Raw genomic sequence first — 16,433 nt, forward strand, 5'->3', positions numbered from 1 at the left:
AGATCGAAGAGAAAAGATACGAGAGAGATGGATATTGAAATCAAAACGTTGGAAGAGTTTTCTCCATCGCCGGAAGAAATTTTCAAAGGGTTTTTGGTGGACAGGGATCTGGCTTATTGCCGATCTGTATTTTCCGAGATGGAGAAAGGTTACCTTCAAAACCAGGATCCGGCCATAGTTACAAAAGCTATGGCTGATCTTGGTATATTAGTAGAGTCCAAGAAACCCCAAGGAGAGAGGGAGATCGACGAAGCCGTCTACAAAAAGTTTGTGGGGGTGAGAGATCTTGCATATGTTCGTGAAGTGAACGCCAAGATGAAGAAAGCTTACCAGGAGCTCCAAGATTCAGGAATTGTGCAACAAACTTTGCAGAATCTCGAGAAGCTCAAGGCCCGTGGGAAGAAGGGGTCCGGAGAGATGGGCGACGATGAACCCAACCCAAAGAAGCCCGCTTCCTCTGTGGTCTAAGGCTGCGTCTTGTTTGTTTTTTACTGTTTTTGTTTTCGTTTAATAATCTCCCCCGGAGTCTGGATTCTTTTATTTGGGGATTGTTTGTTTGTTATGATGAAACAATGGTCCGATTTATGTGGAAGTTGAGTTAAGAGGGCTTATCTTTTTCATTTCATTAATTCCTCTGCAATTTAATAGAAAAAATGTTTTTTCCTAGAGCGAAGAGGTGCATGTGAGCTCTAGGAAAAAACATATTTTTTACATGTCGTTTATATTTTATTTGATAGTGTTTTACCATTACGATCATCCAAAAAAGAAAAAAAAAAAAAAAAAAAAACTTAGATTCTTTACACTTTTCTAACACATTCAATGATTCAAAAAACCTTGGAGCTTATGTAAAGCTTTCTCTATCTCTTTTATTTGGCACATTCGAGAGCTTCATGTGTATTCCCTTTCATACAAAACATAGCAACAAACGACAATAGATGATAGACAGATAGAGGATACAAAGCTTCTCCCTCCTTACATTTTTCGTATTGTCCTTGTTGTGTCTAATGTCTTGAGTACAAGATTCTAGCTCATTGTCACGTTGGTAGTTCTATTGCGCTTATCCGAAAGTGAGTTTGAGTGAATTTTGAACTCCTACTCTCAATCAGTGTCTTCTACCCACTTTTTTTTTTTGGAAACAATGTGTTGAAGCTTTAAGGTACTCTTTTTGATCTAGTATCTTCGAGTACTCTGGTTTTGTCAGATACATTTTTTTGCCTATAAGAATCTTGCTTCAGTCAAGTGACCTAATTTTGAATCAAACTATAAATTCTGTAATGTCAACTTTATTCTAGATGTCACCAAAAGTTATATGGCTGATAAAATTACGCATCACACGTATTAAAAAAAAAATCAACACTGCACCTTCATCAACATGGTAATGTCAGCAGAGTATATCAACTATGGCAAAATGCAAATCTGTCCAACCAAACAAATTGAAAACGTTACTTTCTTAACCACTTTTAACTAAAAAAACACTTTCGGTTTAAAACAAAGGAAAAAAAAATGGAAATATAGAGATAATGGAGAATCAACTTTTTGGAGCACTTGTATTGGCCAGCGCCAACGAAACTGGGGGACCCGATTTCGTTTTTACATACATTTTATTTATTTTGTGAAGGTGGATAAACATTTATTACGTAACCAAAATACCCAAAACATGTAATCATCTCTGCCTTACTTAGTTTTTGTTAATATCGTTTCTACAATTTTTTTTCCTGAACATTGGTTAGTGAGAATGCTTTCGTCACTTTCAACATTTTCAACCCAAAGTACCTCTTTAGAATCATGATGATGTTGATATAAATACTTTTATATATGGTATCTTTTATCGAAATAGTTATCAATAGCAAATTTGAAAGTACATTGTATATATCGTATATTTTCTGGCTAATTATGCGTTTCTCTTTCGTTATAATTAGGAAAAAAAAGATAAAGTTCCTCATCATAGCGAATGGAATGGCGTCTTCCTTATCAAGCGAAAAGGTGTCATGGGACAATTTGTGGCTTACATATATCAATCATACACAAAGCTGGCTGACACAAGATAGATTCATTAATAAGTAGTAGAATTTTAATAAAGTCATTTAGAAATCTACTTTCATACATAGTCCTAATATCCATAAAGGAGATCAGATGTTACGTACCATTATTCATACATACATGTGTTCTTATGTAATTATTTGAGCTTTAATACTAGTATTAATTAATTATGATAACATGATTAGTTAATTATGATATCGTACATTACAAGACTCATATATACACGGGGGAGGAAAGGAAACAGCTAAAAATGCAAATGTTCAACACCTAATGGTACTCATTGTCCAGCTCCTAGTTTCATAGATCATTCGTATTTCACCTATAGAAATATTAAAAAATACACTTTGATAATTGAATTTTTTTAACACCAAAGAGGGTGAATAGAATGAAAACAAAAAATATTCGTATGATTCAAAAGAATGCAGGCATGGCGCATGCTAATGTGAAAACGCAAACGAACCAAATTTTGATCGAACAGTCAATATTTTATTACAAACGGTTATAAAAAGAAGTTAAATAATTTTGTATTTAGTTTTAAACATTTTAATGTTTGACTCGTGAGAAAGTGCACATGGGGTTTTGCGAACCCAAAATGAGTTTTGACCAGCAGCAAACCAATCCCTACTTGGACGGAAGATTCTCTAATGCATCATCCGTTGGCATAATTTAAACTAATTAACCACTATTTTCCACCCTATTTGTTATTTTAATTTAATTGATTAAGTTTCAATATAATTGCAACTTGTGTGATGGCGTCGCTTCTTTTTGGGGCGATTTTTTTGTGCGATTCCCAATTTCTCTTGAATTCTTTTTTTTTAATCCGGAGTTTTGTTCCAATTGAAATTTATGGTCTTAAGACTGTATTTTTCGTTGGTTTCTCTCTGCCTAGACAGTTATATGGCAATTTTTCATTTCTGTTTATCCCATTGGATAACCGTTTCGAGAAACCGCCATGGACAAATCTGTATAAATACCGTCTTCTCGACAATTCTGTCATTACTTTTCTGTTCTCTTCTTCACTACCCGTGTTTCTAGTCTCAATTTCTGTTAAGATGAGTGACTACATCAGAAAGTCTCTTCAAGATTTGGATTTGGGCATAACGGATGCGCCAGTGTCGTTACCTCCTCAATTCATTGCCAAGGCAGTGTCTACAAATCGCTATTCCCTAGTGGTCCAAACTGTGAATCCTCGCAAACAAAATATGCGGGCTTTAATCGGACATATGACCAGGATCTGGGGTTTTGAAGGATTTGTTGTTGGCAAAATATTGGGGCCTGGGAAGGCGTTGTTTGTGTTTCAATCTGAAGAATCCCTTAACATGGTGCTTCGTCGAGGCCCTTGGTCGTGCAATGAGTGGATGCTGTCGGTTCACCGTTAGCATCCTCATATCACTGATGAGATGCTGAAGATTATCCCTTTCTGGGTTCAAATCAGGGGAATTCCACTTCTCTACCTCTCCAATGACATGGCCAGGTATGTTGGGGATCAATTAGGACCAGTTGACACGGTAGATTTTGATGAAAATGCCCATTTGGTGGAGTTTGTCAGGGTTAGTATAGACTGGAATATATATTTGCCTTTACGTTTCCAGCGAAACTTTCAATTTACCGAGGGTGATAACATTGTCATTAAGTATCGGTTTGAAAGACTTCGTAAGTTCTGTTCTAAGTGTGGTTCATTGCAACATGATGTGGCTGAGTGTGGTCTGAATGGCGAGGAAGACGCAGAGTTCTATCAGGATGAACCTCCGAACGACAATGGAAACGATGAAGATGGACCACCGGGTGATCATGATGTTTTGTCTGAAGCCAATACTCTCCAGACCATTGATCCTTTTGAAGCAATACCAGGATTGAAGAACCATTACTCTACTCCGGGTGCTGGCCCTAGTTCTCTCCCACCTAGTGGTTCCCCAAGTATCTTTGAAGATATAGAACTTACTGCTGAGAGACTTCGTTACCTACACACAAAGTTTAGCAAAGAATTCCGGGATACATTTTCCCCCATCCATGAGTGTAAGAGCCCAAAACTGACGTTTGATGTGGGCAGTGCAAACTGCAAAGCGTAAGAGGGTGGATACTAAAGCTTTTTACCAACAATGGGAAGCTACTAAAGATCAGGCGGTCCTATGCCAGATCCGCAAGAAGGAACGTGTTGAGTCTGAAGGTTCCTGCTCTGCAACCAACAAGATCGACAGAGGTGCGGAGGGCCCGGTACCCCCACTGTTTCCATGAAGATCATCTCTTGGAATTGCCAGGGTCTTGGTGTCTCGGTTACTCAATCTAGCTAAGTAGTATTTGTCGTATGTATAAACCTAATATGTTATTTCTAGTAGAAACTCCAAATAAGTGTGTTATGGTTTGTAACTTTGCTCATTCCTTAGGATTTCCAAACGTTATTACGATACCCCCTCAAGGTAGGAGTGGTGGTTTAGCTTTGTTGTGGAAGAATAATGTTTCGGTATCCTAAATCTTTAATGATGCTCGAATCATTGATGTAAACGTTAAATATTATAACTTTGAGTTTTATTTGTCTTGCGTCTATGGTCATCCAAACTAAGATCAACGACACATTTTTTGGGGGAGTCTTGAACATATATCACTTACCAAAGATGGTTCATGGGTCTTGGTTGGTGATTTTAATGAGATCCTCTCTAACAATGAGAAAATTGGTGGTCCAATGAGAGGCGATTGGACCTTTCGTGATTTTCGACATATGGTTTCAGTATGTGATCTCTCGGACCTTAAATCCACAGGTGATAGGTACTCGTGGGTTGGAGAATGACATACATACACGGTCAAATGCTGTCTAGATAGAGTCCTTGTTAATTTTGAATGGTCTCCTACATTTCCAAGAGGCGAAGCTGAGTTCCTTGACTTTAATGGTTCTGACCACAAACCTGTTTTACTTCATCTTGGTGTTCATAACCCCTGTTTCAAAAAACTATCTCGATTTGATAAGAGGCTGTTAGATGTTGCAAGCTTCAAAAGTTATGTCAAGGAGGGATGGAATGTGTGTAAGAGTCAAAGGCATCATACCATAGTCCATAAAATTAGACATTGTCATACCTATATGGCTCGATGTAAACGTAAACACAATTTGAATTCTGCAAAACAAATTGACGTTCTTCAATTTCGTCTAAACAGAGCTATGTCCAGCCTCCATCGTTCAGATCGTGATTTAATCCCCCAACTAAGACAACAATTGACATTTGCATACAAAAATGAGGAAATATATTGGAAACAAAAAAGCAGAAATTTATGGCTCCAACTTGGGGATCGAAATACTAAATTTTTTCATGCTACTACAAAGAATAGATTTGCACAGAATTACATAACTTCAATAAAAATGAGCAGGGGAATACTTACAATGGAGACGCGGTTATTGGTGTACATGCTTCAGATTATTTTCACAAAATGTATACTGCGACGGGTCATCCAGTTTCACCAATAGATTTTGCTGACTTCAATCCTATTGTGACTCAAACTATAAATGATGAACAGACTCGAGAATTCACTTCTGAGGAAATCTATAAGGCTTTATCAATGATTGGAGATGATAAAGCGCCTGGTCCTGATGGATTAACTGCCAGATTCTACAAAGAGTGTTGGGAGGTGGTTGGAGAGGATATCACCTCTGAAGTAAAAGAATTTTTTACTACTGCAGTTATGAAACTTGGTCCTAACAATACTAATATCTGTATGATCCCAAAAACAATGGAGCCAAACATTGTATCTAATTACCGACCCATTGGTCTCTGCAATGTGATCTACAAAATCATTTCTAAGTGTCTTGTCAACCGTTTAAAAGATCATTTAGATACAATTGTATCGGAATCCCTGGCAGCGTTCATTCTAGGACGTTTAGTTACTGACAATATCCTAATTACTCATGAACTAATGCATTCTCTCAAAGTATGAAAGCGTGTCTCATAAACTTATATGGCTGTTAAAACATATGTCAGTAAAGCTTATGATCGAGTTGAATGGAACTTCTTAGAAACCACGATGAAGATGTTTGGTTTTTCCCCTACCCGGATTAGTTGGATCATGGCTACAATTCGATCGGTTGAGTATGCAATTCTAATAAATGGCACACCATTTAGAAAGGTACTTCCTACTCGGGGGATTTGACAGGGGGATCCCCTGTCTCCATACTTATTTATTCTATGTGCAGACATCCTAAGCCATCTTATTAAATCTCAAGTGTCCTCAAAGCTACTTCAAGGGATAAAAATTGGCAATGGTGTACCTCCAATCACTCATTTGCAGTTTGCAGATGATAGTTTATTCTTTTGCAGAGCAAACAATAGAAATTGCTAAGCTTTGAAAGATGCCTTTGATGTCTATGAATATTGTTCAGGACAAAAAATCAATACATCAAAGTCTCTTATCACTTTTGGATCTCGTATTTTTGGTCACCTTCAAAGCTCAATGAAACAAATCTTGCAGATATCAAATCAAGGGGGAGGTGGAAAGTATCTTGGCTTACCAGAACAGTTTGCCAGTTTGGTAGAAAAAAGAAAGAAATATTTGAGTATGTAGTTGAGCGATTTCGCCAACGTACATCTAATTGGAGTGGCAAGTTCCTATCACCTGCAGGAAAAGAAGTTAATTTTTAAGTCAGTAGCAGTGGCGATGCTGGTTTATGCAATGTCTTGTTTCAAATTACCACTAGGTTTAATCTCAGAATTAGAATCTTTATTGATGAATTTTTGGTGGAAAAATACATCTTCATCAAGAGGGATTTCTTCGATTGCTTAGAAAAGGTTACAATACTCTAAGAAAGAAGGTGGTCTCGGGTTTCGAGACTTAGAAAAGTTCAATGATGCTCTTTTAGCAAAACAAGCATGGAGAATTTTAAACTGTCCTAATAGTCTATTTGCAAAGGTGATGAAGGCTACATACTTTCCTGATGTCTTAATTGTAGACGCTACGGCTAAAAAATGACAATCATATGGTTGGTCCTCCATTCTAATCGGTCTGGATCTTTTAAAAAAAGGTGTCAGAGTTATTGTAGGAGATGGTTCAACTATTCGTGTCAACGTTGGTAATATTGTTGTTTCTCATCCTCCACGTCCCGTTAGTTCAGTGGATCCACAATTTAATGGTGTGCTGACTACATTTATTCAATCGGCTGATAATGTAAAGTCCTGGAACACACATGCCATCGTTAACATTATTAAACCAACTGATTTTGAGGGGTTAACTCAATTATACATTCCTCAGTCCTGCTCGATTGACTAAATTGTATGGGATTATAATTCTTCAGATGAGTATACAGTTCGTTCTGGATACTGGCTAGCTACACATGATTCAATCATCTTAGCTCCTGCTCCTGATATACCCCATGGCTCAATTGACTTGAAAAACCGGTTGTGGAAACTGCAAATATTGCCAAAGATTAAACATTTCCTTTGGAATGTTTTATCTAAATCGTTAGGTACATCAACAAGACTTATTTCTCGTGGAATCAATATTGATAGAACTTGTCAGTGTTGTAAATAATCAGATGAAACGATCAATCACACTTTATTCACATGCCCATCATCACAATTGGTTTAGAATTTGGCGAATATACCTACACAGTCTAACTTTCATGCCACTGACCATGAGTTAAATGTTTCCTCTTTGCTAAACATATATAATGACCACTCGCTTTCAAGAGAACAAAATCTCCTGCTTTTTTGGCTCATTTGGAATATATGGAAAGCTCGTAATAATTTCATTTTCAATAATGTGGTCGACGATCATTACCGGACTCTGTCTCAATCCAAAGCAGAATCCTTTGAATGGCTACAATCTTTGAATCTGCAACCTCAACACTTGTCTTCTGCTATGCACCCGCAGAACCCTCATTAGGTGAGACCAAAATCACCAATGGTCAAATGCAATTTTGATGTAAGCTATGTGGCGAATACTAAAAAAACAATAGAAGGTTGGATACTTTGAAATAACGTTGGTCTGACTACACATTGGGGATCAAGTATACTAAGGGCAGCAAATAGCTCTTTGGAGGGTGAAGCAGAGGCTATGTTATTGGCCATTCAACAAACTGCTAATCTTGGATACCTGAATGTATGCTTTTAAGGAGATTGTAAAGTCTTGATGAATTGCCTCTCTGGCTCTTTGGTAGATATCTCCATTCATAGTCTAATCCAAGATATTAAGCTTTATTCACGATTCTTCAGTGAAGTCCAGTTTACCTTTGTTCATCTTACAAACAATGAGGCTGCTTATTTATTAGCAAAGAAAGGTTGTAATAATTTGGATTTTTATTCTGATTGTAATAATCTCTCTATTTGGTTGATGGAACCGTTGTATTTGGACAGATTTTATTCTGAATAAATTATTTTTGCTGGAAAAAAAAATTGCAACTTATGTTCCCGATTCCAAAAAAAAAAGATTTACGGCCATCTAAGGCCCTGATTGGTAACCCAATTTTAAGACTTTAAGAATGTTTAAAGCCTTGACAGCCAATTTTTTGCCAATCAGTCTTTTTTTGCTTTTATTTTTTTAAAGTTTTAAAAGTCACTCTTTTTTTTCTCTTCCTTGTTTTCCCATTTTTTTTAAGCGTCAAAACACCATGCTTTAAAACTAAACAATTTTTAAAGCATTCTTTTTTTTCACCCTTTTATATTTAAAAGCTATCCAAAAGTATATATAAGTATTTTATATATTTTATTTTTATAAATTAATTATTCTCATTTTTTCTCTTTCTTTTAAGACCCATTTCAATAATAAATTTTATTTTTTCATCATCATCACTAATAATACTATAAAAGAGTTTATAAAATTCATCATTAATAAGAAAATAACATTCAAACAATGCATTGATTAGTGGTTAATGGATTTTTGACGCTCATGTAACTACTCAAAGAAAAAAAAAACATTCAAAACAATTAAAAGACACTATTGATATCTAATGCTATGTGGATTAGTCGTCACTAGTTGTAGACATCCAAATGTGATGGAGCAAGACGTTAGTTCGAGACAATACATGGAAGGTGTCCGTGATGAGATTGCTAATGCTATGTGGGCTAGTGGTCACTAGTTTTTTTTTTTTTTTTTTACATTATTTAAAATTTAATAAGTTAATAAATTGATGTCTACAACTTCAATTATTTATTTCTTATTCTTGTAGTTGTTTGTTTTAATTAGTTTTCAAACAAAATTTCATATTTGATTGATTTATATTTTTAAATTTTTAAATTTATCATTAATAAAATTTATTTTATTATTTATTTTATTATTAAAATGTTATTAAATTAATTTCTGACATAATATATGTTTATTATTAATATTTATAATAATAAAAAAAAAACAGCTACAGCTTTAAAAGTTGTTGGTAAACAATTAGATTTTAACAGTTAAAGTTTGTACATTCAAAGCATCAACAACCAAATTATCTGCAGCTAAAATGTTAAAGTCAAAATCTTTACTTTACAGCCGAAAGTAATAGCTGTTCAGTCAGGACCTAAATTATCTCTTTTATATAACAACCGACTATTTTTTTTTTTTTTTTTTTGTCAACAACCGACTATTTTTCAAAAGAACTCAAATCACGTTTTTAAACAATTATACCTCTTAATACCTCTTAATAAACTAAAAATCGATACACATATGTTTTTAATCACAACTAACATCATAAACTATAAAGAAAAAATATAACTTGTCAAAAAAAAATATAAATTAAATAGAACACAAAGTGCTCTACTCTGGTTCATCAATAAGTTAGTAGATTAACAGTTTTAAAATAACGTTGTTAGTACAAACTTATTGATAAAGCTACCTTCAACCTAGTATCATGATGAGAAATAATAAATAAGCGAGAATTTTATCATATTGATGCTTGAATAATTTCTCCAATGCATATTAGTTGGTTATTGGAAGGGGACTACTAACTTTCTTCAGTAGTTATAAAATTAGTCACAAGTAATGCCAACACAAATCTGAACGTACTACTATCCTAGATAATTAACAGATAAGTGTTATTTTTATAATAAAAAGGTGTTCTTATAATTTAAACAAGCTGCAATTTTTCTAGTATGATTCGTTTGGTACAATCTGATTCATCCAAACGGAGATTCTGTTTATGATCACCTTTTTCCAACTTATACAAAACTTTTGCAACTTAAACTGAATTAAACTAGTACTGATTAAACAAAAATCATAAATATATAAATATTTTTATGCCAACTATATTTGACTAATAAGCAACTTTTGATCACTCATTAGTCATTAATCACTTATTTAAGTAGCTTCTATGAATAATTCAGCTCCCACTCAAACCAACAACTCAAATAACACCAAATAAGTGTTAGATTCCATAGTTTTTAGTCATAATTGAATGTGAATTTCTTTAGCTTATTACTTTATTAGTACGTGGACATGCCTTTCGCTGGGCACAAGCCTATTATTTGTCTTGGTCCTAACTGCAGCTTAGCATGCCGCGGTGAAATGTTGGAGACTTCAAATTACTTTGATCAATCTTTACTATTATGTTCTTTTACAAATTTTATATCATGTGATGTTCAACCAATAACGTTGATAAATCACTGAATCTTTTATTTCTTCTGCGGGAGTAACAACTACTTTTTTTTCTCTTTTACACCTTTGGATCGACAGAGTAACAACTAGTTTGTTATACAAAAAATTTAACCACTTTTCAACCTAGCTACAACTACAAGGAATTACCGCCGTTAAAAGTGACATCAAAGCCGAACATTAGAAAAATCCTTTAAACAAAAATACAAGTATTATAAATTCAGTCTTTTTGTATAATATGGATCAACCTGTGGAATTATACAATGCAAAATTGCAAATGCTTAGATGGGATCAAACTGGGATGAATTATTAAAAAAAACAATTTAAAAGGTGTTTAAAAATAAAAAGAAGAGGACAACTTCTTCAATGATTGCCACTCTTTTGCTCGGCCCTCCCTTGCACCAAATTATGAGTTAAAGTCAGAAAACAATATACTTATGAGTGTAAGCTAAACAAATTTTCAATAATATTCGTTATGCTTTTCTGTTATATTCCCCGGGGGAATTTCCCCCTTTAGTCTTTCCTTTTCATTTTTTCTAAAATATAATTACATTTTTTTTCGTAGAAAGCCATTTGAATTTGATTTATTGAGTAAGAAATTTGACAATAAGGTTTTATATTTCGATTACATTGGCTTGTTGGTTTTCACGTCTCTGTAAGTCTATTTAGGCAAATCTCTTCCATTTAATATATATACTACATAAAAGTTTTTTTTGGTATAGGGTTTTTATTTTGAATATTAACTCTTGATATTGGAGAAAAGAAATTTGATATCCTTATGAATTTAGTTTTCAAGGAGGACACGAAAAGTGAAGTTAGTTTGTCCATCATATAAAGAATCTATCAAGTGGTTTAGGCAGAGAAGAGATTATGAAAGTGTTAATTTTATTCAAAATATTGAGTAATTAAAATTAGGCTTTTGTCATTATTCACACGTGTTAACCAACTGAATCCACCAGTGTTTTCGTGTACCGTTATATGTTTAATTATTTCTACTAATTGGTTCATATATTTTGCATCATAAAACATTTGGAACTCTATATACACACAGTCTGACATATGATCCACAACAAAAGAAACTACATTTAGATTTACCAGTATCACAACGTTTTATTTTAAAATAAAGTGGTTAATTCCTTTAGATATAAGGTTTAATAGAAAGTATTTAATCTAGGGTTCAATGCTGAGGTGAGAGGGCCATCCAAACTCCTCCAGGAATGCTAATATAACCCCGTTGGACCATCCAAATCCCGTCTGCAAATTTTTGGAACATAAATTAAAGTCAAAACATTATTAAAAACTCTTCCCTCAATTCATATATCTACCTAAATGAAAAGAAAATTGAAGAAGAATGTTTTTTGTTTATTTTACCTGTGGCTTATATTCTCCTCCACCACCATATTCACCAAGCTCTGTAACCTTGAGCTTTTCATGGATAGTCCCACTTTTTTTGTAAACAAGATAGTTGCTTCTGATCCATCTCCTTGCAATCTCCTCTGCCATCTCTTTTGCTTCCTTTGAACTCGATCTCGCTAGCCCTGTAACGATCATTTCTTGTTGTGGTGCCCATCCATTCGGATAATCCCTGTTCAATGAAACCAAATAGTAAGATACAAGATAAGGCTTTATCAAGTAGATATAAAGATTCAAGTGGAATTTAAAATCACATGTTTCACTTACCATTGTTGTCCAGAATCTGTCAAAGATGAGAGGATTCCAGCGGGAGCTATGAGCCCTGAGTTCTCAAGAGCTTTCACAACTTTCTTGACCAGTTTTTCATCTACATGTTACACAAGATAAAACGTTATGTTCATATACAATATACAAATGTGTGCATGTATAGACAAGTAGAGATAAGTTTACCTGAATTGAAGGAATTAATCCATATTGGAGCAAAGTTAGATGCAAAAACATTGGTGTTCTGGTTCTCAGCTTTCCATGTCTCAGTCTCCTGAAGACACACAACACGCTCTCAAATGCTTTCTCATCAACAATATACAATTAATTAGAAATTGTAATTGAAGAGTTATGTAACTTACATCACCATTGGAGGAAAGCCAGTAATCTAGCCACTGTCCTGCTTTCTCGTTCCAAAACACAGTTTCAAACGCTTTCTCCCTCGCTTTTGACGCTTCTACAAAACGGTCTGACCCGTTTTTATCCCCGGAAATCTCCATCAAGAATGCTATATCGAGTTCCATCTACGGTTAAAAAGATCACATACAATGCTTACCAAAAGTACAAGAAACGTTATCAAAGAGAATTAGGAGTCAAGAAAAGTGGAGACCTTAAGAAGAAAGACGTTGAGATCAACAGGTACAACTGATGTTGTAGCCATTGTTGTGAAATGAGGAGGATCCCTGCATGCATTATTATTTTGAGAGTAAGCAAAAGTAGAAACATCAACTAATCTTAATCAGTTTGTTAAGTAATTGAACCTCATCCATCGCGTGGTGAAATCACATCCTGATTCAGCAGCTGTGGCTATATCTCGATGGAACCGTTGTTTCTCTAATAAAGTCGAGAACCCTGAAGCGGATTCTTCATCCTGTGGTTATTACACATAGGGAGAGAGACTCAACAGTTTTTTCTCACAATCAAAAATCAGAATAACTGTTTGCAAAGAAACAAGAAACATACGAAAACAGAGGATTCAGGCCGTGGCATATTCCACATAGCATAATAACGGCTTAAAACGTGATCGTAACCACTAGCGTCTCGAATCACCACTTTATGTTTTCCTACAAAGAAGATAACATAACCAAAAATTAAAAATCTAAGAGCTAATTAACTAAGCTATAAACAGTATTATAGATCTAACCATCTAACTAACCTGAGTTCCAAAACTCGTACTCTTTGAGAAGCACAGGGATAGCTTTCCTCACAAGTTCTTCATCTTTGGTTACATTATAAATCTCATAGACCATTGAGCTCAATAGAGGTGGTTGGCTTGTAACAGCAATATAAACATAATATTTAAATTTTATTCGTTATAGGCAAATAAAGACAAGAATTTTTGTTACCTTCTGTTAGTGTAATAAGCTCTAGCGCCGTTCAAAGCGTAACCATAAGTCTCCACGAGTGACATCAGATTCGTCACTAATCCTTTGGCCGTTGTGAACATTTGACTCGTCATAAGCCCTCTGCACGTGCAAAAAGCACATGTTACAAGACGGTGACACGTGAGCTCTTTGTTTCGTAGTCAACACGTAATGTGAAAAGGAGAGGAATCAATGATATATGAAAAAAAACAAAAAGCATTAGATTTGTGATTTTGAAAGTTGGAAACACTGACTTGATGACCCAGTAAGAATCCCAGTTATACACTTCTCTAAATCTCGAACCGGGAATGATAACCGGTTCCGGCAACGGTAGAAGCGTGTACCGGCCAGGAGACTCCCTAACTGAGTCAGAGACTCTGCAGCTGAGGTTTCTCCAGAGACCGTGTACCTCACGCGCCCAGTCTCTGACTTTTTCGTTCTCCACGTTGGAGAGGAACCCGGAGGGATCTGTGACGAAATCCACTGGTTCGTGGTGCAACATATCCTCCCCTGCGCCGTCAAAGTATTGTTTAACAAACCTTTCAAGCTTCTCCACCGGCACTGACATGTCAAGTGACTCGCTCGTGAGATCTTCAAAGGCTGATTCAATGCTGGAGAGAGTGTAGGGGCGTTTGAGAGATAGATCGATGTAGGATTTGGGATCAGCGCTTTGTTTTTTAGGGTAGGAACGAAATGCCGTGAGCTGCACGTGCTGGAGGAAAGTGACGAGTGGGGTTGTTTGGACTACAGGACCTGAGTCCGAGTCTGTGTGTGATTCCACCATGGAAGAAGTTGTCAAAGAGAAACAGAGTAGGAGGAAGAACAGAGTGAACCCTTGTCGTTTAAGATCTATGAAGGAAGGAAAAGAGGATAAGTAATTGCAAAGAGAAGATAATGATAAGAAGGGTTTATGTATGTGTATGGAAATGATTGGATTAGCGTTACGTTTGAGTGATTTCATTGCCATATGTAGGAGTTTGACTAGGGTTCTTCTTCTTAGAATATCGCATACCAAAAAGAAACGAGTATGAATATAATTGGGGAATGTAGACTACTATTAAACCCTTTGGCTGACTCGGATGCATCATTCTTATTGGTTGTCTCAAGATGAGAACGATTTTAGAGTTTTTTACTTTCTTACTTTGGGAATTGGTGTACCTTTCTTTCTTTCTTATAAAAGATCAAGTTTCCAACTTCACCAAAGAAAAGAGATCAAGCTTCCAACATGGCCAAAAAAGATGAAGATCAAGTTTCCAAAGAGGTCGATTTCGTTACGAACTTATCAGAAAACAAGATTTTCTCAAAATAGAAGCCCCAACTTTAATAAAGTATCAAAAATTAAAAACTAGCTTTTTAAGAAGTAATCACGGGGATAAAGTGACACGCTTCAGAGGGGGTACTAAAAATCTCTATCACAAAAGTGGTTAGTGGGTTTAATAATTAAGACAAAGATAGAGAGAGAGCTTAATGAGAGGAGACATGCCTAAACCCGTACACAAATACTAGAAACTTTTTTCTTAATAATAATAAAACAAATGATGAAACTTGGAGAATGTGAATGCGTGCTACTTTTGTTGTGTAATGAACATTGTTAAAAACTAAAATATATATTCTTGTTAATATAAAAGCAAGTGAGTTAATTATTTTTGTTCATAAACACTAAAACGAAAATGATACGCACCCAAAGCATAAATCCAAGATGTGATCGAAGAGAAAGAGATAATAATGAGATCCTCATATCATATGGTCCTATTATTACATTTACATGACAAAGACGTTTAAACAACAGATTCTCTGTATGGAGGAAACAACGGAATTAAAAGCTAAGGAAACAAATGGGGGTAGTTTCAATTAAACACGACGTTTGTTCTCAAACGTTGAAGTCTTCTTCACCAACCAAAAAGGCCATAGAGACGTAACCAATAATCACATTTTATCGGTTGCATGGAACTAATGAAACATGATACGTTTTGGTTTGTTATAGAAAAGACCAGAAATGAAATTTAAATCAAGAAATTAATCACAAGAACACTTCAAACAAATGATGCATTGTTCTTCACATTAAACCAAAATAATAAAAATGGTGATGCATTGTAAATACAAAATGATCAAAACATATCTAATGATTCAAACACGCAGTTAATCAAATTCTCATTCAGGCATCAATAGCATTACACACTTTAGACATTGTATTAAAAATCAAGAAATTACAAATTCATACCAATCGCGAGAGGAGTAAATTGTTATTTTTACCAGAGGTTAAAAAAAAAACAGAATTAGACGATGTCGTGTTGATGAGGAGCGGCGGAGAGGGCAAGAGGACGGTGGTGAGCCTCGTCGTTGTCGTCGTCTTCATCATCATCATGAGAGGTGGAGAGATTGACGCATGCACAGCTTTCAAGAGAGGAAAAGAAAGCGGAGATGACGGTGGCGCTGATCCAGCTCGCAGCGTGATCGATCTTCTCTATAGAAGTCGTCGTGCTAACGTTGGAGGTGATGCTGATGCTTTTATCCATAGCTTCCTGAATCCGATCAGGGTTTCAGAAGACGACCAAGATCGTGGAAGGGGTCAAATTCGTCGATTCGTTTTAGAGAGGAAGAGAGAAGAAAATTTTGTGTTGACGATTTTGATTTTTGAAAATGCAGAAAAGTATTTGATGAGGTGGATAATGTATTTATAATAAATAGTTGTGAAGATGAACGATGAACAAAACAGCGCATCTGGTGTAGTGGTATCATAGTACCCTCCCACGGTACTGACCAGGGTTCGATTCCCTGGATGCGCATTCTTTTTGACTTTTTGAA

The 16,433-nt window shown here is 35.4% G+C and overlaps 2 protein-coding genes, 1 non-coding gene and 1 pseudogene across 3 annotated transcripts; 2 read left to right on the forward strand and 2 right to left on the reverse strand.

Annotated features, from left to right (window-relative positions):
* The first annotated feature begins 3,092 nt into the window (after positions 1–3,092).
* On the forward strand, positions 3,093–5,961 carry LOC147933768 (uncharacterized; annotated as a pseudogene).
* A 5,637-nt stretch (positions 5,962–11,598) lies between these two features.
* On the reverse strand, positions 11,599–15,002 carry LOC104722595 (trehalase). The gene is made up of 11 exons (XM_010440792.3): positions 13,883–15,002; positions 13,611–13,730; positions 13,421–13,536; positions 13,228–13,328; positions 13,026–13,135; positions 12,875–12,947; positions 12,627–12,788; positions 12,451–12,538; positions 12,268–12,367; positions 11,959–12,172; positions 11,599–11,841 (listed from the first exon to the last, which is right to left on the reverse strand). Exons 1-11 carry the CDS (start codon positions 14,593–14,595, stop codon positions 11,758–11,760), a joined length of 1,881 nt encoding a protein of 626 aa, XP_010439094.2. The 5' UTR covers positions 14,596–15,002; the 3' UTR covers positions 11,599–11,757.
* Positions 15,003–15,751: 749 nt separating this feature from the next.
* On the reverse strand, positions 15,752–16,271 carry LOC104722596 (uncharacterized). Its single transcript, XM_010440794.2, has one exon. The coding sequence runs from the start codon at positions 16,142–16,144 to the stop codon at positions 15,905–15,907; it is 240 nt and encodes a 79-aa protein (XP_010439096.1). The 5' UTR covers positions 16,145–16,271; the 3' UTR covers positions 15,752–15,904.
* A 72-nt stretch (positions 16,272–16,343) lies between these two features.
* TRNAG-CCC (transfer RNA glycine (anticodon CCC)) lies at positions 16,344–16,414 on the forward strand. Its single transcript has one exon. It is a non-coding gene; the product is annotated as a tRNA-Gly (tRNA).
* The last annotated feature ends 19 nt before the right edge of the window (positions 16,415–16,433 follow it).

This window comes from Camelina sativa, chromosome 11 (assembly GCF_030686135.1).
Source record: "Camelina sativa cultivar CO46 ecotype springtype chromosome 11, ASM3068613v1".
NCBI lineage: Eukaryota > Viridiplantae > Streptophyta > Magnoliopsida > Brassicales > Brassicaceae > Camelina > Camelina sativa.